Below are 22712 nucleotides of genomic sequence, written 5' to 3'. Positions count from 1 at the left end.
CATAACCATTCTCCATTCACCCCGATCTTCTGTCTTCTCCCATCCTTCCTCGATAGACATTTCCCTCTTCCCCAATCCTTCGTTTACCCTATCTATCCATCCCATCCCTGGTCGCCCTCTCATGTTTACTCCTTCTACACCTCTCTTACTAATCTTTCTTCATTCATTCTTTCCATGTGTCCAAATCATCCCAATACTTATTCATCAACACTCTCTCCCAACTCCCTTTCTACCCCTGTTCTCCTCCTCACCTCCTCGTTTCTCATTCTCTCCAGCCTAGTAACCCTATCATACTTCTCAGGTACCTCATCTCAAACACATTCAAACTTCTCCTCTCTTTTGTTCCATGTTTCTGCCCCATACGGTGCTGTTGGCAATCACTCCTTCATACAATCTCCTCTTAGCATCCATTCCCAAATGTCTTTCTCATTACATTTTTTAATTCGCCAAGGCATTTACTTGCTTCTCTCAATCTACATCCTACCTCCACCCCACTTCCTTTCTTGCCACATTCGCACCCAAGTATCTAAAAGTACCCACTTCCTTCAGCCTCTCTCCCTTAATACTCACTTCCAGTATGCTGCCACTTTCTTGTACATTTCATCACCTTACTTTTACCCACATTTATCTTCAACTTTCTTCTTTCGCACATCTTCCCAAATTCTGTCACTAACTTTCTCAATCCTTCCTCTGATCCTACTACAAGCACAGTGTCATCAGTAAACAAAAACTGGCCTATCTCTCACTTTTCTCCATTCCATTTTGTTTAACCATCTCCAATCCCTGGTCCATTACCCTTGCATCTATCTCTCGCACCACCCCGTCCATATATAAAGTGAACAGCCAAGGCGACTTGAAACATTCCTGACGAAGTCCCACCTCTAGCTCAAACCACTCACTCTCTCCATTTCTGATTCTAACACAAGCTCTACTACTTTCGTAAAAAACTCTTGGCTGCTCTCAACAGGTTTTTTCCTATCTCATATGTCTGCAATACCTCTCTTTACCCTGCCACAAGCCTTTTCCAAATCCACATGGGTCCCCAAAAATCCTTACATTTTCATAAAGCTTTCTCACTCATATGTCTTACCATAAAAATATGATCCACGCAACCCTTCCTGTTCTAAATCCACACTGTTCCTCATTAGTACTCTCTCTGTTCCTCTCCTAATCCTCTCAATCAAAACCCTCCCATAAACCTTCCCAACTACACTTTACAAACTGATCCCTCTGAAACTACGACACTCACACTTGTCCCCTTTTCCCTTGTAAAGTGGAGCTATACAGGCACTACTCCAGTCCTCCGACACTCTTCCCTTTCTTAAACATTAAATAATCTCACTAACCAGCCCACCATCACTGTATCTCCTTTTTATTTGGGGGGGGGGGGATTCTGCATGGCATCTATCCAGCCCATGTGCCTTACCTGCTCTCATCATCTTTAGAACTGCCTTCACTTCATCTTTCTTTATATCTCCTCCATTTTCCGCACTCATCACTGTCATATTCTTAGTGTCATGACGTGTGTCAGAACCCTCTATATCTCAGCAGGACTAGATTAACTTTACTGAAGGTCAACATATTTTAACTTACTCCGGTAGCTTCACTAGCCTACGAGGGTTCTGCATTATTTAATTTCATATGTATGGGTACTTCCTTCTGCACAGCGTCATATATGAACATTAGTAGAGTAAGGGCCTAATCAAACTATTTTTAAATAATCTTAACTATTATTTAAACACAGTCAGGCATTCACATTAACAATACTCATAATATAAATTAATATCATATATATACATGCACACATATGATAAATTATCTTATGAGTAACGAGTTTAATTATCTGGAGTTACTTGACTGCTCAGGACAGAACCTCACAAGTGGAAACGACAGTAATTGGAAACTTTAACTCTGCGCCAACATGGCATTTAACAAAGAATGATCCCAACTTTTCACAGAATACTCATTTTTGTCACACATTTAGTTACACACTTGATCATACACTTAGTCACACAGTTACACACTGGGAGATATAAATTTGTAAGAGTCAATGCTTCACAGGCTCTTCCAGCCACGAATACATACCATTCGTTGATTTAGTACCAGCGATACTTAATACTGGAATGGTTGCGGGGGGCGGGGGGTCCTGCATAAGGCCGAACGATGAGATGAAGCAATTGGTTAAATTTCCGTTGGCCGATGTCAGAAGAACGAACTCATGTTGGTGATAATGTAGCGATACGGATGGTGAGCATGTGTTCCAGCTCCGACGGCTTCCGTTAACTTATAGCCCAGTGTGCCGATTGACCCAAGTGATTACCTCCTTCTACTCCTCCTCCTGTATGGGTCATTATGTGTCGTTTGAGATCATTCTTTCGTGAGAAAGCCGCATCACACAAGTCACACTTGAAGGGCTTCTCTCCAGTGTGGGTCATCATGTGTTGTTTGAGATCATTCTTTCGTGAGAAAGCCGAATCACATAGGTCACATTTGAAAGGCTTCTCTCCAGTGTGGGTTATTATGTGTTCTTTGAGATGATACTTTGATGAGAAAACGGCATCGCACAGGTTACACTTGAAAGGCTTCTCTCCAGTGTGGGTCATTATGTGACGTCTAATATGACTTTTATCTAAGAAGGCTGCATCGCACAGGCCACACTTAAAAGATTTCTTTCCAGTGTGGGTTATCACATGTCGTTTGAGAATATGCTTGTGTGAAAAAGCTGCATCACACAGGTCACACTTGAAGGGCTTCTCTCCAGTGTGGGCCACCATGTGAGGCATAAGATTATGTTTATCTGAGAAAGCTGCATCGCACAGGTCACACTTAAAAGGTTTATCTCCAGTGTGGGTCATCACGTGTCGTTTGAGGGTATGCTTGTGTGAGAAAGCTGCGTCGCACAGGTCACACTTGAAGGGCTTCTCTCTAGTGTGAGTCATCATGTGTCGTTTGAGACTATTCTTTTGTGAGAAAGCCGCATCACACAGGTCGCACTTGAAGGGCTTCTCTCCAGTGTGGGTCATCACATGATATTTGAGAGTACTCTTTCGTGAGAAAGCTGCATCGCACAGGTCACACCGGAAAGGCCTCTCCCCAGTGTGCGTCATCACGTGTTGTTTGAGATCAGCCTTTCGTGAGAAAGCCAAATCACACAGGTCACATTGGAAAGGCTTCTCCCTACTGTGCGTCATTATGTGTAGTTTGAGACCATTCTTTCGTGAGAAAGGTGCATCACACAGGTCACACCGGAAAGGCTTCTCCCCAGTGTGGGTCATTATGTGTTGTTTGAGAGTACTCTTTCGTGAGAAAGGTGCATCACACAGGTCACATTGGATAGGTTTCTCTCCAGTGTGGGGCATGATGTGATATTTAAGATGACTCGTTAGATAAGTGTGACGCAGTCACCACACCAGATTCTCTTTATCATATGACGAATATCCGGAATCTTCGGATACTTTTTCCATGAAAATGTTGATGTTTGCCCTCGCCCTGAAAGAAAAGATATAAGAAGTTCAACATCTAACTTCCTGAGAGCATGTGATAGGAACAACAGGGACATATACAAATGTAGTGGGGCATTAACCAAAATCCAATGATGGAAGGGAACAAACAAATCGTATCTAAGACGACGCTTAAAAGAAGATAGAGTTGCGCCGAAAAAAAAAAAAACAGGGACTGGGACAGTATAAATTAGGAAATAATAAGGCAAAAGAGCTGATGAACATATACTGGAAAGAGATAGAGAATATGAGACCAGTGTATAATGCAGAGAATAGAGACCAGTGTATAATGCAGGATACAACAGCACAGTTGGAAATTTGAACCACTACACACACACATCAATAATGAATGTTATAAATCAACATTTGAGAAGTATATGAGCTGATATTTCTTTCTACACCAAATTAATTGTAACCTCAGTGTTGGCAAAAAAAAAAGTATCAATAGTATGAAATACATCATCATCACAGTCTTTATATAGACTGTGATAGTGTTTACCAGGGCCAAACTGGCAAGGATTTGTCCACAAGATTAAAGGAACATAAAAACTCCATAAAATATGGACAAGTTAACTCCGCTGTGTTCCTTCATGCCAGCCAAAAAGACCATAGATTAGATTGGGATAATGCATCAATTGTTTTTAAATCACAATGTAGCTATCGAAGGAAAATTGTAGAATCTTCCCTAATAAAAACATCATCCTAACTTTAATACCTAAAAAGGACAGTGGCCCCCAGATTGTATTACGAAGTTAGCGGTAAACAAATTATTGTCAAGAGCGGTCGGACAAAATAGCCCTAAATGTCCTTCCTTGACCCAACCATTTCAAGGGCATGTAACCTGAGTCCCCCACCTTGCCCCATCCCCCCCTTTTATGTACCACCTCACCACCCTATATAAACTTGTATCTTAACTTTCTGTAAGCATTCTGCTGAAGAGGACTACAGATAGTAGTCGAAATAAACAGTTTCTCTTTATTTCTGTTATTATTTCTCCGATAGTGGGTTTACAGTGAACTTTTATAAATGTGTTATAACATACCAATCTCCATATATATATATACCAACGGCTTTTCCCCCTTACAAGGAAGGTAGCCCCCCCCCCCAAAAAAAAGGCATAGAATCCACTACCACACATTCCATTCCCACATACTCCACTCCCATTCACCCCTTTCCCTCCCTCTTATCTTGGCTCCTCTTAGATGATGGGCCATCCCTGCAACTCGCCCACTGCCCTCCCTGGGTCAGAAGAAATGTAGCACAACACAGCACATCCACACCAGGGCTGCTTCGTTTAATTGTCGACCCACCCAGTCCGTCGAAATATTATTCACACTTACTCCCTCATCCCCTGCCCACACCCTTCTATGCATCACGGTGTCATCCATACACAACCATTCTCCACTCACCCCTATCTTCTGTCCTTAGACATTCCTCTCTTCCCCAATGCCCATTTTACCCCCATCCATCCATCTCATTCTTGGTCACACCCTCATGTTCATTCCTTCCACACCTCTTTTACTAATCTTTCTTCACTCATTATTTCCATGTGCCCAAACCATCCTAATACTCTTTCATCAACCCTATTTCATAACTCCCTCTCCTCCTCATATCCCCGTTTCTCACTCTATCCAACCTAGTAACCCCTACCAAACTTCTCAGGTATTTCATCTCAAGCACATTCAAACTCCTCCTTTCTTCCTCTCTTATATTCCATGTGTCTGCCCCATACAGTACTGTTAGTACAATCATTCCATATAATCTCCTCTTATACATTCCCAAATGTCTATTTCTCATTACACATTTTAATCCCCCAAGGCAGTTACTTGCTTCTCTACTTGATTCGCCACTTCTTCCTCTTTTAACTTCCTTCCAGAACAATATATTTACCTTTAAATTTTTTTGTCATACTCACATCCCATTTCACATCTGCCCTTCTCTTTGCTTCCTAAATCTTATGCTTTACTTCCCATATGATTCTCTCGTCCTATTTTTTAATCAGTCAGTGAATGCTCGCTTCTTTTCCACAACCTTCTTTGCTTCATCATCCCACCACACACTACCATTCCTTCTAATTCTTCCCGTCCTCCTTAAATGAGAAATCACATGAACTCGTGATTCTAAATATTCAGAGTGGACAAGGACACTAGAACTCATGAAATTATCTCAGGAGGTACTAAAGAAGAACAAGTACCATCAAAAATACCACTAGACACCATGAAACAAATTCTTCTTGGCACAAATAATAACAAAATCAACACAATCAACTAACATCTCTGATTTATTCTTCAACAACAATGAGCAAGTCATCACATGCCATTTCATATCACTCTTGAAAAGACTTAATCTAACTGTGAGTGTTATATCTCCAGGGATTCAATAAACACTGTTGAACATATTATCATAGTTGTATTTACATTGACACAAATTACAAGTAACAATGGCATTTACTCTGGACAACTTTGCACAATGCTAAGGTCATAATGCCACTCGCTACTATTCTCCACGGTTTTTCGTAATTACAAGAACATTCGTGCATTTAATGGAACGCTAAATTTTCTTTAATAAGGAACAAGCAACAATGCAATTTTGCAATATGACATTCAAACAAGGGCACTCAAGAGCACAATTGAAAGTAAACTAATGAATATTTACAACCAACTTTATGTGTATGCTCCGACTCCTCAACCAAACAGGTCAACATCTGTGGATCAATAATTAGTAGCTGAAAGTGCCATCAGGTCACACTGGAGGGGCCCCTCACCAGCGCGAGTCATCACACAATGCATGGAATCAACATTTCGTGAGGAAATGGGAGTCACTACGTGACATTTGAAACAAGTCCTTCGTGATATACCTGAAAAAGGCTCCTTTCCTGTAAGGGGTACCACGTGATATCTAAGATTTTCCCCCTGAGAAAGCTCACACATTACATCACATTAGAAAGGCCTCTCTCCAGTGTGGATCATCGCAAGATATTTGAGAGCACTTTTGTGAGAAAGCTTCATCGCACAGGTCACAATTTTTTTTTTCTAATGTGGGTCATTTGAGAAAATTGTGCACCCCAGAGGTCACATTGGAGAGCCTCTCCAGTATGGGCCATCATGTGTCGTTCGAGATCACACTTGGTAAGAGAGCTACATCGTACAGGTCGTACTTGAGGGTTTCTCTCTAGTGTGGATCATAATGTGTCGTTTGAGAACACTCTTCCGTGAGAAAGCTGCGTCGCACAGGTCACACTTGAAAGGCTTCTCTCCAGTGTGGGTCAACACGTGATTTTTTAGAGCAGTCTTTCCTGTGAAAGCTGCATCGCACAGGCCACACTTGAAAGGCTTCTCTCCAGTGTGGGTCAACACGTGATTTTTGAGAGCAGTCTTTCCTCTGAAAGCTGCATCGCACAGGTCACACTTGAAAGGCTTCTCTCCAGTGTGGATCAACACATGATTTTTTATAGCAGTCTTTCCTCTGAAAGCTGCATCGCACAGGTCACATTTGAAAGGCTTCTCTCCAGTGTGGGTCAACACGTGATTTTTGAGAGCAGTCTTTCCTGTGAAAGCTGCATCGCACAGGTCACACTTGAAAGGTTTCTCTCCAGTGTGGGTCATCATGTGTCCTTTGACATCATTTTTTCGTGAGAAAGCCGCATCACACAGGTCACACTTGAAGGGCTTCTCTCCAGTGTGGGTCATCATGTGTCGTTTGAGATCATTCTTTCGTGAGAAAGCCGCATCACACAGGTCACACTTGAAGTGCTTCTCTCCAGTGTGGGTCATTATGTGTTGTTGGAGACGACTTTTTGCTGAGAAAGCTGCATCACACAGGTCACATTGAAAAGGTTCCTCTCCAGTGTGGGTCATCATGTGATATTTGAGATGAATCTTTTGTGAGAAAGCTGCATCACACAGGTCACATTGAAAAGGCTTCTCTCCAGTGTGGGTCATCACATGATATTTGAGATTACTCTTTCGTGAGAAAGCTGCATCACATATGTCACATTGGAAAGGTTTCTCTCCAGTGTGGGTCATCACATGATATTTGAGATTAGTCTTTCGTGAGAAAACTGCATCACATATGTCACATTGGAAAGGTTTCTCTATAGTGTGGGTCATCACGTGTTATTTAAGATGACTCGTTAGATAGGTGTGATGGAGACAGCACACCAGATTTTCTTTATAATAGGACAAATATGCGGAATCTTCGGTTACCTTTTCCTTGAAAATGTTGATATTTACCCTCGTCCTGAAAGAAAATATATAACAAGTTCAAACTCTAACTTGTTGAGAGCATGTGATACGAGTAACATGGATGTACACATTCATATAGTTGGACATTAACCAAAATGCAATAAGGAAAGGGAACAAACAACTCATATCAAAGACGAAGCTTATAGGAGGAAAAAAGGACTGAAAGGTTGATCAAAGTGATGGAGTTGCGCCGAAAAAAAAAAGACTGACAGTATTAGTCTGGAAATTATAAGGATGAATAGATACTTCAAAGATATAGAGTGTAATAGGACACAACAGCATAGTCAGAAGTAAGAAATCTTTCTCAATTTTTTGTAGACCACTACATACACCAATCATGGTTGTTATAAATCAATATTTGAGAGATACCACAAAAACCTATGATTAAAAATCTAACATAATGATTTTTTTATATCCTAGGGTCAGAAGTAAATTACATTCAGTCAACCTATCCTAACTTGTCCCTACCTACACCTAGGTTAGGTTAGAGTCACCTTCCCTTCCATCCAATACTAACACAAGGGGCACGGTTGGAGTACATTGTCGAGCTGAAGCTATTCAGTGAAAACAGCAATTTAAACTGAGTTATAAGTTATTTACAAGTGTGTTTGTGCCCCATAGCAACTTTACACATAAATCAACATAAGCTTTAATTTTGTAGGTTATGGTCAATGACGCCATTTCTAGAATGTGTTGATATAAAGTATATTAATTACTCATATATTAGGAGTATTACGAAAATATACAAATACACAGGGGCATTATCCAAAATGCAGCATGGTAAAAAAATAATAATAATAAAATCATACCAAACAAGCTTAAAGGTAGAAAATGGATGATTGAACAAATATAAAAAGGATGAATACGTGCAGAAGCTGAAAAAAACAACAGATTGGTATTGTAAAAATTAATAGATATAAGAAGACACAAGAGTGGATTCGCAGAGGTCTATACCCACCCAATAATCAAGGATGTCAGAAATCAATGTTTGTGTGACTCTTGCCAATCCTCTACCGTTTTGTACAGCAAATAATGTTGTTTCCATTTGTCAGGGAACACCTTTGCCCCAGTTCTACTACTAGACACACAGAAGTGGTGTATAAACTATAAATAATTTTATGTCTATCATCTTAGAGTAAAAAACAATCTAGTCAACTGAGCGTAACCTATCCCTACCTTTAGCCAGGTTAGGTTAGACTCCCCCACCTCACACAATTTTATCAACTACTAAAATAAGCCGCATGGTGGGATTGGCTAGTTATTGTTATTCAGTCAAAACACTTAAAATTAATTAAAAACAATTTTGGGTGAAACTATAAATTGTCCATAATTTTTTGTTAAATCTTATTAGTGCCCATAGCAATCTTGCTCGTAAATCATGAAAATATAAGACTACTTTTACTGGAAACTTTTTTTTTTTCAAGGTAATGGTTCCTCTTGTGAGACATTTAACTGCATGTAGGCTATTTGAAGTATTCCAGTCCCCAACAATGTATGATACTAATGTAATCCGCATCCTTTACATTAAGAACTTACCAAGAATATAGTAACCTAAGAAACGTACTCCCTAATTTGTGGCTTTGTATTTATGGTCGTTCCATGCATAGCATGAGAGCTTGTAAATAATTAATAAGCATTTACATAAGTCTATAAAAAAGGCAATATAATGTGCTGAACTGATGAGGAAAATAACTTCTACCACACAATAAATACTTGTACACGTGTGACGAGCGCCCATAATAACACTTGCTTACTACCTGCATGATTGTTGTGCTATCAGATTCTGTGCCACTACAGGATCTCACAAATGTCCCAGCTCAATTATTTTTTCAAGCTTGGACTATGCAAATGTTCCTGCTATAAAGCACTTGTTTGTATTCAAGTAATTCGAAGTGGATGTCTGAAGTAAATATAAAGAAATAGATTGGCAAGAATTGAGGGATTAATGGGTAACTTTCTTAATTTGATTTTTATACCGAGGAGGACGAAGTGGCGGCCAGCCAAGAGGAATGTAAACAAGCAGGATACACATTACCTCTGCACAGAGATAAATACAAGAAGACTATAATGAACTCCCAAAAAGCCTGCAAGTGTGCATCTCAAAGGAACAGGAAGCACAAAATAACATTATTGATAACAAAGGGGAGGTATCAGAAGCTCATTAAAAATGTGTCAAATCAAGGGGAAAATATATCAACCTACAGACGGAGACCAAGCCCAATCGCAATGCACACAACCAAAACACTCCATCCTTACCCCATCCAAGTTATCCGGTCAACCATTTTTTTTCCTACGACTGAACCAACCAAAAGGAAAGAAGAGGTCGATGATGAAAATTGACCCAATGGCAGCCAAACAAGACGGCGTATGAAATGCCGCATCTAAAAGAAAAAGAAAATAAAAGAAAGAGAGAGAGAGAGAGAGAGAGAGAAAGGGTGCAGCCCTGGGTGCCCAGAAAAAGAGCAAGGAAGACACCCAAAGATCACAATTTTAGGCCTATAAGAAGAACTATGAACATAAAATAAATACATAAATATATAGATATATATATATATATATATTATATAAATATGTATATTTTATATATATATATATATATATATATATATACACACAAACACACACACACACATAGATGAGAAAGTGGTGTGTGCAAAAACAATACATGAATTTAAAAATAGTTTAGATAAAATGATATATGAAGACGGGACACCATGGGCATAGCTCCCCTTCCCATAAAATACAACTAGGTAAATACACACACACACACATATATATATATATATACTGTATGTCTATATACACACATATACCAAAGGCTCCCTCCCCATACCCCCAACAAGGGAGGTAGCAAAGAAATAATAATAAATAAATAAACAAACAAATAAAAAACACTCCCATCCAATACATACTCCTTTCCCATCCACCCCCCTCCCGCTCTCTTATCTTAGCTCCTCCCAGATGATGGGTCATCCCTGCATCTCGCCCCCTGACCTGGATCAGAAGTAGTGTCGCAAGACACAGCAAGGCCGCTTCATTAATTCGGCGACCCCCTCTCCGTCCCCTTATGGTAAAAGAGAAGACGGGGAGAAATACCTTCGGGCTGCATCAATTTTCTTTTTCTTTTCACACATACTCCCTCCCCCCCCCACTTTCATGCACAAGGCCCTCACTTGGGGGGGGGGGCATATGCCCTGTGGCGGCACATTTAGGGGGCCGGCACTTTGCCCCGGGGCGGTACTTAAGCTATTGTGCCGGAAGAGTGCCAAATTAGTGGCACCCTCTACTGACTATAGCACACAACGACAAAACTCCCCGGCGTAGCTGGCCTTCCCGTTCCCAAGGTCACAGACAACCTTGAGCAGGTCCCCTTCACCCCCGTTTTCTTCTCGCAAAATGACACAAAAAGGAGGCCTCATTTCTTCAGCCTGTTGACAAAAAAAAAAAAAAAAAAAAAAAAAAAAAAAAAAAAATTATGAAAAATAATAACTCACCCCCCCCCCCAAAAAAAATAAAAATAAAAAAAGAGGGCAGATGTGAAATGAGGGAAGAGAATGACAGAATTTTTTTTTTAAGTAATAAGAAGATGTTTTGGAAGAAAAAAGATATGAAGGAGAGGTGGATCATGTAAACAACATGAAAATCCCCAGAAGGCATCTTTGCAGACAGATTCACGCCGTCTGTCACAGAGAACCTTTAATGGTCACCGCTAGAGGGGGGGGGGCATATTCCCTGAGCCGTCACATTTAAGGGGGCGGCACTTCTGCATGTAAGGGGTCTGTTCATGCATCACAGCATTATTCATACGCAACCATTCCCCATTCGCCTCTATCTTCTCCCGTCCTTCTTCAACAGACATTCCCCTCTTTCCCAATACCCCTTTTACCCCATCCATCCATCTCATCTTTGGTCGCCCCCTCATGTTCACTCCTTCTACCTCTGCTTTCCACACCTCTTTTACTAATCTTACTTCTCTCATTCTTCCCATGTGTCCAAATCATCCCAATACTCTTTCATCAGCCCTATCTCCCAACTCCTCCCTTTCCATCCCCGTTCTCCTCCTCACCTCCTCGTTTCTCACTCTATCCAGCCTGGTAACCCCTATCATAGTTCTCAGTCACCTAATCTCAAACGCATTCAAACACCTCTTCTCTTCCTTTCTTATGCTCCATGTTTCTGCCCCATACAGTGCTGTCGGCATAATTACTCCTTCATACAATCTTCTCTTAGTATCCATTCCCAAATGTCTATTTATCATTACACTTTTTAACCCCTAAGACATTTACTTACTTCTCTCAATCAACCTTCTACCTCCACCTCCACTCCTCTCTCTCCCGCCACATTCACACCCAAGTATCTAAAACTATCCACTTCCTCTGTTCTCTCTCCCTTAATACTCATTTCCAGTCTGCTGCCACATTCTCCCCTTCTACATCTCATCACCTTACTTTTACCCACATATATCTTTAACTTTCTTCTTTCGCAGACCCTCTCAATCTTTGTCACTAACTTCCTTAAACCCTCCTCTAATCCTGCCAGAAGCGCAGTGTCGTCAGTAAACAACAACTAGCTTATCTCCCACTTTTCTGTTTTCTTTAACCATCTCCAATCCCAGACCCATTACCCTTGTGTTTACCTCTCGCACCATCCAATCCATGCATAAATTGAACAGACAATAAAACATATCACATCCCTGGTGAAATCCCACCTTTACCTCAACCCACTCACTCTCCCCATTCCCAATTCTAACACGAGCTACTCTCGTAAAAACTCTTGACTGCTCTTAACATCTTTCCTCCTATCCCATATATCTGCAATAGCTCCCACAGTGCCTTTCTGTCTACCCTGTCATAAGATTTTTTCAAATCCATAAAACCCCAAAATACATCGTTATCTTTTCCTATAGCTTTCTCACATATCTGTCTTACCACAAAAATCTGATCCATCCAACCCCTACCTGTCCTAAACCCACTTTTCCTCAGCAATTACTCCCTCTGTTCCTCACCTAATTCTCTCAATCAAGACCCTTCCCAACTACACTTAACAAACTGATCCCTCTGAAACTACCAATAACAATCTTAAACGTCACGTTGTGACCCATAGAGGAAAGAAGCCTTTTCAGCTTTCTCACTAAGGCCTTATCTCAAATTTTAGTTGTAAATGTTTGTTGCTTTACTCTCAGTTGTGCAATTATTTGAGTGACCTTTGATTGGCTTATTACGTAATTATATTTATTAAGTGTTCCATTAATTGCATTTTTTTTTTTTTGGTAATCACAAAAAATCGTCAAGAATGTTAGAGAATGGTGTATCTGATATAAAAAAAATTGGAGTATACGCCATTATTTGTAATCTGTGTTGCTGTATACTGTATATATATATATATATATATATATATATATATATATATATATATATATATATATATATATATATATATATATATATATATATATATATATATATATATATCCATGGTAATATATTCAGTCGTGGTTATTTTTATCCTTTGATACAACTCTGACATTTCAATAAAGTCTTTCCCTCCAAGAGTGATATAAATTGTCATGTGAGGAATTGTTTATTGTTGACGATGAACACATCCAATCTGTTTGTCTCATCCCCCTCTCTGCACACCTCTGGGAATAAAAAAGTCTGCCAACAATTGTTTATGCGGGCAGTAAATTAAATATCATTCCTAAATAAAACATGATTCCGAGTTTTCTTTGATATAGAAAACTCATTAGAATTTGCCCGGCGATAAGTAACTGTCACGCATATTTTACAAATCCGCACATATTACAAATATCAAAAAAATTTGCAACACCAACAATAAATTCATAGTTGGGTGCACAGATAATGAATCCATTAGAATTGCACACATGAATATTCATAAAATGCATGATACCGACCCGAACGAAAGACTATTTACTAAATTAGCTTCACACAGAATAAGTGGTAGCCTATGAAGTTGGACTAGTAATTGTTTAAACGATCGTAAACAGAGAGTTGTTCTAAATGGCAAAACTTCTTGATGGAAAAATGTTACAAGTGAAGTTCTTCAGGGTTCCATTCTTGGATCACTTCTATTCATAGTATTTATAAACTCCACAGATCATGGACTGAAATCTATTGTCTCCAAATTTGCCGATTATACAAAACTATGCGCAATGGCAAATGATCACTTAATCCATATATTCAAGAATATTTAGACAAACTGCAGCAACGATCTGGAAAGTGGCTAATGAATTTTAACACAAGTAAATGGAAGGTTATACACACAGGTAAAAAGAACAATAGGTAGCCTACGATAACAAGTTATTTGGAAAGTTGTTAACAAAAGTGGATAGGGAGAATGGTCTCGGCATAATTATCAGTGATGATCTCAAATCGTTAGTAGTGTATTTCCGTCTCAGAGAAGACAAACCAGATTCTAGGACTGATTGTGCGGTCTTTTGATTTCAAAAGTCCATCCTTTGGAATATGCTGTATCCGTATGGTCACCGAATCTCATTAAAGACATTGACAAATTGGAAAAGTACAACAGCAAGCCACAAAACTGATTCAAAATGTCAAAAACTAAAATCGACTAAAATATATGAATCTCTTTCTCCTAAAATGGCGTAGGTTTAGGGGTGACTTGATACAGGTCTTTAATTTTCTAAAGGGAATTGCTATCAAGAGACGAAATTTTCACACTGAATGAGAATCAGTCAAGAAATAACGGTGTCAAAATGTCAGAAAGTAGATTTACTTTGGAGGTAGATAGAAACAACTTCGGCAATAGTGTAGTAAATTAATGAAACTTCTTGCAGAGGAAGTGCAATGTAGTACAGTTCGAAGTTTTGATATTTATTTAGATACACACCCAAGAAATATAGTGTAATGTCTATCATTTATTATGTTTTTGTTATAAAATATTGCTATTTTCTGTTTACTATTTCTCATTACCCATTTGTTTGATTAATTTTATCTATTTTTTTCTGCATCCGACTTGGTTATAGAACAAAAAGTCTCCTGTCGGCATGCTCTTTTGTAACCCTTTATAGAATGTGCATCACCAATAATGAATTCATAATTGGGCGGGCATAAAACGAATCTACTAGACATTATGGATATCCGTAAAATGTGCAAAGCCTTTAAGTATGTACCCAATATTAGGCAATGCTTATAATTGTTGAATAGTAGGAATATTTATATCATAGTTGAATGATACAAATAATGAAAATCTAACTTTAGTATATAACAATTGTTTTGTGTCTACAACCATAATGAAGAATAGACAATGAATATTTATGTATTATTAAAACATGAAGATTCATTAAATATTTTTCTAGTTTGCATGTATAATGAATGTTGGATTAAACCTATACTATCTATCGCTTTATGAATAATTGTAAATTATCAAATTATGAAGATTCACGATGTGTGAATGGTATACTGTTTTGAGAATATATTTGATAAACGTAATGAATGTTTATCAGCTCTATAGACCTTAATGTTTGTCGTCTGCTCACAATGAATAAAAGACATAAAATATATATTTTTTCATATCAGACTAATGAAATGTGTACATTTTTTCTTTAATCTAATATCTATGAAAAATATATATTCATTATCTATGAAAAATATATATTCATTAAGCTGTCTTGTATTCAATATGTATGCAGACCAAACACATGCGCACATTATGAATCCTTATATTCTAATAAAACAAAAATATCAATATTCATTATTAGTCTATGATTACATTTTTCAGAACCCTGTATCACATTAGAACGGCCTCTCTCCAGTGTGGGTTATCACGTGATATTTGAGAGCACTCTTTCGTGAGAAAGCTAATCGCACAGATTACCCTTGAAAGACTTCTCTCTAGTGTGGGTCTTCACGTCCTATTAGAGAGCACTCTTTTGTGAGAAAGCTGCATCGGACAGGTCACACTGGAATGAGTTTTCTTCAATGTTGGTCATCAAGTAATATTGAGATGACTCTTGTGAGAAAGTTGCACCACATAGGTCACATTGGAAAGGCTTCTCTCCAGTGTGGGCCATCAATAAAACTATATTCAATGCTAGGTTAGGTTAGACTCCCCCCCCCCTCTAGTAAAATAAGGCCCATGATGGGGATAGCTTCTTGAGTTATAGATATTCAGTCAAAACAAATCACTTAAAATGAATTGTAATTAAAATTTCCTGAATTTTTATTTGGACCCCAAGCAATGTTACTAGTAAGTCACGAATACAACAGAAGACATCTTTGTAACGTTATGGAAATGGCGCTATTTCTGGAATCCGATATAAAGTGAATTACTTATCCAGGAGGTGCTAAGATAAGAGGGAGGGTGGAGGGGTGTGGAGTATATTCAGGGATGGAATGGGTGGGAATGATTTTATGCCTTTTCCTTTTTGGCTACCTCCCCTGTAAGGGGGAAAAAGCCTTGGTATATGTATGTATGTACTTACTAATATTTCCTGAGGCAACAATTCCTCTTGTGAGACATTACATTGCATTTATTTGAAGTATTCGAATCCCAAATAATGTATAATGTACTTGTAACCCGCATCCCTTGCATTAAAAACGACTTTTCTTTCATTGGATTTTCGTTCCGAGGAAGATGAAGTGGCGGCCTGCTAAGAAGAATGCAAACAAACAGGGTGAGCACATCTACCTCTGCACAGCGACAGGAAGCACAAAATAACATTACTGAAAACAAAATGGACGCCATCAGAAGCTAATCAAAATATGTCAAATCACGAGATTAATATATCAACATACAGACACCGATCAAATCGAATCACCAGACACACAAGAACAAAAATATTCCATTAAATCCCCACCCTACCAGGTTATATATATATATATATATATATATATATATATATATATATATATATATATATATATATATATATATATATATATATATATATTTTTTTTTTCTATCCTACGACTGGACAAACCATAAAGTGGTTGATGATGATAATGGAACCAATGGCAGCCAAACAGGATGACGTAGGATATGCACAGAGACAATTACAAGAAAACAATAATAAACTCCTAAAATGCCTGCAAGGGTCCATCTCGACGGATCAAATGGCACAAAATAACATTATTGAAAACACAAAGGAAGCAATCAGAAGTTAATTAAAAATGTCAAATACCGAGAGAAATATGTGAACATACAGACGCTGACCACATCGAATCACACACACACACACACACACACACACACACACACACACACACACACACACACACACACACACACACACACACACACACACACACACACACACCACACACACACACACACACAAAATCAGCAAAACCCAAAACCAGGTTATCCGTTCTACCATTTACTTAATCCTACGATTAAACTAACCAAAGAGAAAGAGGTTGATAATAATGAATATGGGATCAATGGCAGCCCGGGACGACATAGGATATGCCGTTTCTAAAAGAATAGGACAAAAAAAAAAAAAAAAAAAAAAAAAAAAAATGCTGACCATCCACAAACCGTGGCTTATCTAAATCCAGAAATAGCAAACCATGCCCAGAAAAAGACCAGCAAAACACCAAAGGCATATCACAAAGAATTCTAAACCTATTTGACGACCTACTTACAGAATTAATACACACACACACACACACACACACACACACACACACACATACACACACACACACACAGTGATAAGACCAAGATTGGAGTCGACACTATGGACACCCAGTACATATACATATTATATATATATATATATATATATATATATATATATATATATAATATATATATATATATATATATATATATAAGGAAAATAGAAACCCAAAGAGCAACGACAAAGATGGCCTCAACACTTTCAAAATTGACATACGAGCTAAGATTGTCTAAATTGGAACTACCAACCCTGGAACAAAGAAGAGAAAAACGCAATCTATTGGCCATTTACAGAATCATGAAAGGCATGGAAGTCCTTGAAAATAATTTCTCATTACACTTTTTTTTTTTAACCCCCAAGACATTTACTCGCTTCTCTCAATCTACATTCTACCTCCACCTCCACTCTACCCTTTCCTGCCACATTCGCACCCAAATATCTAAATCTATCCACTTCCTCCAGTCTCTCTTTATATTCACTTCCAGGCTCCTGCCACTTTCACCCTTTGTGCATCTCATCACCTTACTTTTACCCACATACATCCTCAACATTCTTCTTTCGCAGACTCTCTCAAACTCTGTCACTAACTTTCTTAAACCCTCCTCTGACTTGCTACAAGCGCAGTGTCGCCAGCAAACACCTGGCTTATGCCCCACTTTTCTCCATTTACTTTAACCATCTCCAATCCCTTGACTGTTCTTAAAAGCTTTCCTCCTATCTCATATATCTCCAATACCTCCCACAGTGCCTTCCTGTCTACCCTATCATAAGCCTTTTCCAGATCCATAAAAGCCAAAATACATCGTTACCTTTTCCTAAACCTTTCTCATATATCTTACCACAAAAAATCTGATTTACGCAACCCCTACCTGTCCTAAACCCACACTGTTCCTCAGCAATTACTCATTCTGTTCCTCTCCTAATCCTCTCAATCAAGACCCTTCCATAAGCCTTCTCAACCACACTTAACAAACTTATCCCTCTGAAAATACTACACTCACACTTGTCCTCTTTCCCCTTGTAAAATGGAACTATACAGGCACTCGTCCAGTCCTCCGGCACTCTACCTTCTCTTAAACAAGCATTAAATAACCTCACCAGCCAGTCCACTATCACTGTACTTTTTTTCAGACATTCTGCATGGTATCCATCCAACCCAGGTGCCTTACCTGCTCTCATCATCTTAACAACTACCATCACTTCATTTTATTTCTCCTCCATTTTCCACACCCATCACAGTCATTTTGTTAGCGCTTCCCATTGCAACTACCTTTCCCTCCCTATCCTCCTTCACATTTAGCAATTGCCTTAAAATAATCTGCCCATCTTCCTCTTCCTGCCTTGTCATATATATATATATATATATATATATATATATATATATATATATATATATACACACACACACACACACACACACACACACACACACGACTCGGTGGCGTGGTTGGCAGAGTCCCGGACTGTCACTACGGCGGTCCGGGTTCGAATCCTGCCCAGGGCTGAAAATAATTTCAGTATCACCGCGCTTCTAGTCATTACTCCAACTCTCGTGGGCGGGGAGTTGGGTGTGTGTGTGCGTGTAAGGTCAAAGCATTACCCATAGATTGCCCTAACAGAGACCTTAAAAAAGGACGTTATGTGCAGAAAAATAAATAATTAACAACTACATTTTATACAGACCGGCAGACACTAGAAGTCATGATGGCGTCATGATATATTTCAGAAATTGTCTCAGCAGGTACTAAAGAAGAACAAGTATAATCAAAACCACAACTAGACACCATGAAACAAATTCTTTTTAGCAAAATAATAACAAAACCAACACGATCAGTTAACATCTCGGATTTATTCTTCAACAACAATGAGCAAGTCATCATAGGTCATTTCATATCAATCTTGAAAAGACTTAATTAAATTGTGGGTGCTATATCTCCTGGGATTCAATAAACACTGGTGAATATATTATCGTAGTTATATTTACATTAACACATATTACAAGTACTCACTCATACATGTTGATACAGCTGTAGAATAATGCAATATATCATTAATGGTACTACTCTGATATAGTACTCACTCATACTGTTTTGTTACAGTTTATTATTATTTTGTTGTTCCTTTGCTTATTGCAATGTTCCTTTTTGTGATGCTCAAATTTTTGGTCTCAATATTCCTATGCGTACAAACATTTTAGTAATATTAGCTAAACTATAACAATGTTTATGTGTCATATGTGTTCTGACTGGTATTACTCATGATTGTCTCTGGTCCCCTTAACCCCCTACGTATGTTGTCAGTGTGACTTAGTGTAGAATAACAATCTGATGAGGACCACAATGGAAATAAGCGTACATGCTTTTTGTGTTATCCTCGGCAATTTACATTTATTATTCCGAACTATGTGTTCTTGTCATTATTTGCACTTCATATACATTGATTCATTGCCAAATAAAGTCTGTCTATCTACTCCGGACAACTTTGCACAATGCTAAGGTAAACAGAACTATTCGTCATGACGTGCAGATATATCCACCAGTTACTCCACTCGCTGCTATTCTCCACGGTTTTTCGTAATTACAAGAACATTCGTGCATTTAATGGAACGCTAAAGCTTCTTTAATGAGGAACAAGCAACAATGCAATTTTGCAATGTGGCATTCAAACAAGGGCACTCAAGTAAGAGCACAATTGAAAGTAATCTAACGAATATTTACAACCAACTTTGTGTATGCGCCGACTCCTCGACCAAACAGGTCAACAACTGTGGATAAATAATTAATTAGTAGCTGAAAGTGCCATCAGGTCGCACTGGAGGGGCCACTCACCAGCGCGGGTCATCACACAATACATGAAATCAACATTTCGTGAGGAAATGGGAGTCACTACGTGACATTTGAAACAAGTCCTTCGTGATATACCTGAAAAAGGCTTCTTTCCTGTATGGGGTACCACGTGATATCTAAGATTTTCCCCCTCAGAAAGCTCACACAGATCACATGAGTGTGGATCATCGCAAGATATTTGAGAGCAGTTTTGTGAGAGTTTCATCGCACAGGTCACAATTTTTTTTTTCTAATGTGGGTCATTTGAGAAAATTGTGCACCCCAGAGGTCACATTGGAAAGCCTCTCCAGTATGGGCCATCATGTGTCGTTTGAGATCACACTTGATAAGAAAGCTACATCGTACAGGTCGTACTTGAAGGTTTCTCTCTAGTGTGGATCATAATGTGTCGTCTAAGAACACTCTTCCGTGAGAAAGCTGCGTCGCACAGGTCACACTTGAAAGGCTTCTCTCCAGTGTGGGTCAACACGTGATTTTTGAGAGCAGTCTTTCCTGTGAAAGATGCATCGCATAGGTCACACTTGAAGGGCTTCTCTCCAGTATGGGTCATTATGTGTCGTTTGACATCATTCTTTCGTGAGAAAGCCGCATCACATAGGTTGCACTTGAAGGGTTTCTCTTCAGTATGGCTCATCATGTGTCGTTTGATATCACTGTTTCGTGAGAAAGCAGCATCACACAAGTCACACTTGAAGGACTTCTCTCCAGTGTGGGTCATTATGTGTTCTTTGCGATGACTCTTTGATGAGAAAGCCGCATCACACAGGTCACATTTGAAGGGTTTTTCTCCAGTGTGGGTCATCATGTGTCGTTTGAGATGACCCTTTTGTGAGAAAGCTGCATCGCACAGGTAACACGGGAAAGGCTTCTCCCCAGTGTGGGCCATTATGTGTTGTTGGAGAGCACCTTTCCCTGAGAAAGCTGCATCACACAAGTCACACTGGAAAGGTTTCTCTCCAGTGTGGGTCATCACGTGATATTTGAGAGTACTCTTTTGTGAGAAAGCTGCATCGCACAGGTCACATTGAAAAGGCTTCTCTCCAGTGTGGGTCATCACATGATTTTTGAGAGTACTCTTTCGTGCGAAAGATGTATCACATATGTCACATTGGAAAGGTTTCTTTATATTGTGGGTCATTATGTGTTATTTAAGATGACTCGTTAGGTGTAATGCAGACACCGCACTAGGTTCTCTTTATTATATGATGGATATACGAAATCTTCAGATACCTTTTCCTTGAAAATGTTGATATTTACCCTCGTCCTGTAAAAAAAAAATATATAATAAATTCGACATCAAAGCATGTGATACGAATAACACAGGCGTATACAGTTATAATGGGGCATTGCAAAAACAGTAGAGGAAGGGAACAAACAACTCTTATCAAAGAAGCAGCTTAAAGGAAGAAGAGACAAATGGGAGGTTGATCAAAAACTTAAAGTGATAGAGTTGCATAAAAACAAACAAATAAATAAAAACAGAGACTGGGACAGTATAAATTAGTCAGGAAATAGTAAGGCAAAATATTGGATGAATAATATCAAGAGAGAGGATGTGAAAGGGACTGATGTATAATGTAGGATAAAATAGCATATTGAAAATAAGAAATCTTTCTCAAGTTTTCGCAGGCAGGCCACTTCATACACTAATCAAGGATGTCATAAATCAACGTTTGAGAGATTTTTGAGAATCTGATACTTATTTCTACAGCAAATTGTGTCATCACGGTTGGCAGGAAAAGTACCATTAGACGGAAATTCCACCTAAAGACTATAAATAAAACTATATATTTTTTATTTTTTACATCCTTGTCCCTACCTACACTTAGGTTAAGCAAGATTCAACATCCCTTCTTCAAATACTAAAACAAGGGGCACGATTGGAGTAGCTTGTTGAGTTATAGTTATTCAGTGAAAACAGCCAATTCAACTGAGTTATAAGTAATCTGCATGGGTATTTGTGCCCCATAGCAACCTTATGCATGAATCAACATAAGATTTTATTTTGTAGGTTATGGTCAATGTCGCCATTCCTAGAATATTCCGATATAAAGTATATTACTTGTTCATATATTAGGAGTATTAGGAAAATATACAAACACACTGAGGCATTATCCACAATGCAGTAGAGAAGAGAACAAACAACTCGTACCATTTTTAAATGAAGAAAATGGACGATTGAACAAATATAAAAATTATGAATGAGTGCAGAAATTGGAAAAAAAAAAACCCAGAGACTGGCAAAGTAAAAATTAGTAGAGATATAAGAAGCCACATGAGTGGATTCGCAGAAGTCTATACTCACCCAATAATCAAGGTTGTCAGAAATCAATGTGTGATTCTTACGAATCCTGTTTTCTTCAGCAAATCGCTTGGTTTCCATTTGTCAGGGAACACCTTTGCCCCACCACCCTCACCCTACACATTTGGGATTAGTAAATAAAATATAAAATGTTTATGT

At 38.6% G+C, this 22712-nt stretch overlaps 3 protein-coding genes across 6 annotated transcripts; all 3 read right to left on the bottom strand.

The window, feature by feature from the left end:
* Positions 1-1751: 1751 nt before the first annotated feature.
* LOC143031319 (uncharacterized) lies at positions 1752-9987 on the bottom strand. 3 transcript variants are annotated; one of them, XM_076194999.1, is made up of 2 exons: positions 9947-9987; positions 1752-3489 (listed from the first exon to the last, which is right to left on the bottom strand). In XM_076194999.1, exon 2 carries the CDS (start codon positions 3357-3359, stop codon positions 2280-2282), a length of 1080 nt encoding a protein of 359 aa, XP_076051114.1. In that variant the 5' UTR covers positions 3360-3489; positions 9947-9987; the 3' UTR covers positions 1752-2279. The 3 variants fall into 3 exon arrangements, with proteins under 3 accessions (XP_076051114.1, XP_076051115.1, XP_076051113.1); XM_076195000.1 differs by lacking the exon at positions 9947-9987 and adding an exon at positions 7706-7739; XM_076194998.1 differs by lacking the exon at positions 9947-9987 and adding an exon at positions 6358-6453.
* Positions 6638-9937, bottom strand: LOC143031322 (uncharacterized). Of its 2 annotated transcripts, none has more exons than XM_076195009.1 (2): positions 9721-9937; positions 6638-7739 (listed from the first exon to the last, which is right to left on the bottom strand). In XM_076195009.1, the coding sequence occupies exon 2, from the start codon at positions 7607-7609 to the stop codon at positions 6638-6640; it is 972 nt and encodes a 323-aa protein (XP_076051124.1). In that variant the 5' UTR covers positions 7610-7739; positions 9721-9937. The 2 variants fall into 2 exon arrangements, with proteins under 2 accessions (XP_076051124.1, XP_076051123.1); XM_076195008.1 differs by lacking the exon at positions 9721-9937 and adding an exon at positions 9502-9599.
* Positions 9988-19384: 9397 nt separating the features above from the next.
* On the bottom strand, positions 19385-22289 carry LOC143031330 (uncharacterized). Its single transcript, XM_076195024.1, has one exon. It carries the CDS (start codon positions 21387-21389, stop codon positions 20586-20588), a length of 804 nt encoding a protein of 267 aa, XP_076051139.1. The 5' UTR covers positions 21390-22289; the 3' UTR covers positions 19385-20585.
* Between the last annotated feature and the right edge of the window lie 423 nt (positions 22290-22712).

Source organism: Oratosquilla oratoria, chromosome 12 (genome assembly GCF_046742065.1).
Source record: "Oratosquilla oratoria isolate Oo_2021 chromosome 12, ASM4674206v1, whole genome shotgun sequence".
Classification (NCBI taxonomy): Eukaryota; Metazoa; Arthropoda; class Malacostraca; order Stomatopoda; family Squillidae; genus Oratosquilla; species Oratosquilla oratoria.
This window is presented reverse-complemented; position numbering and strand designations above follow the sequence as displayed.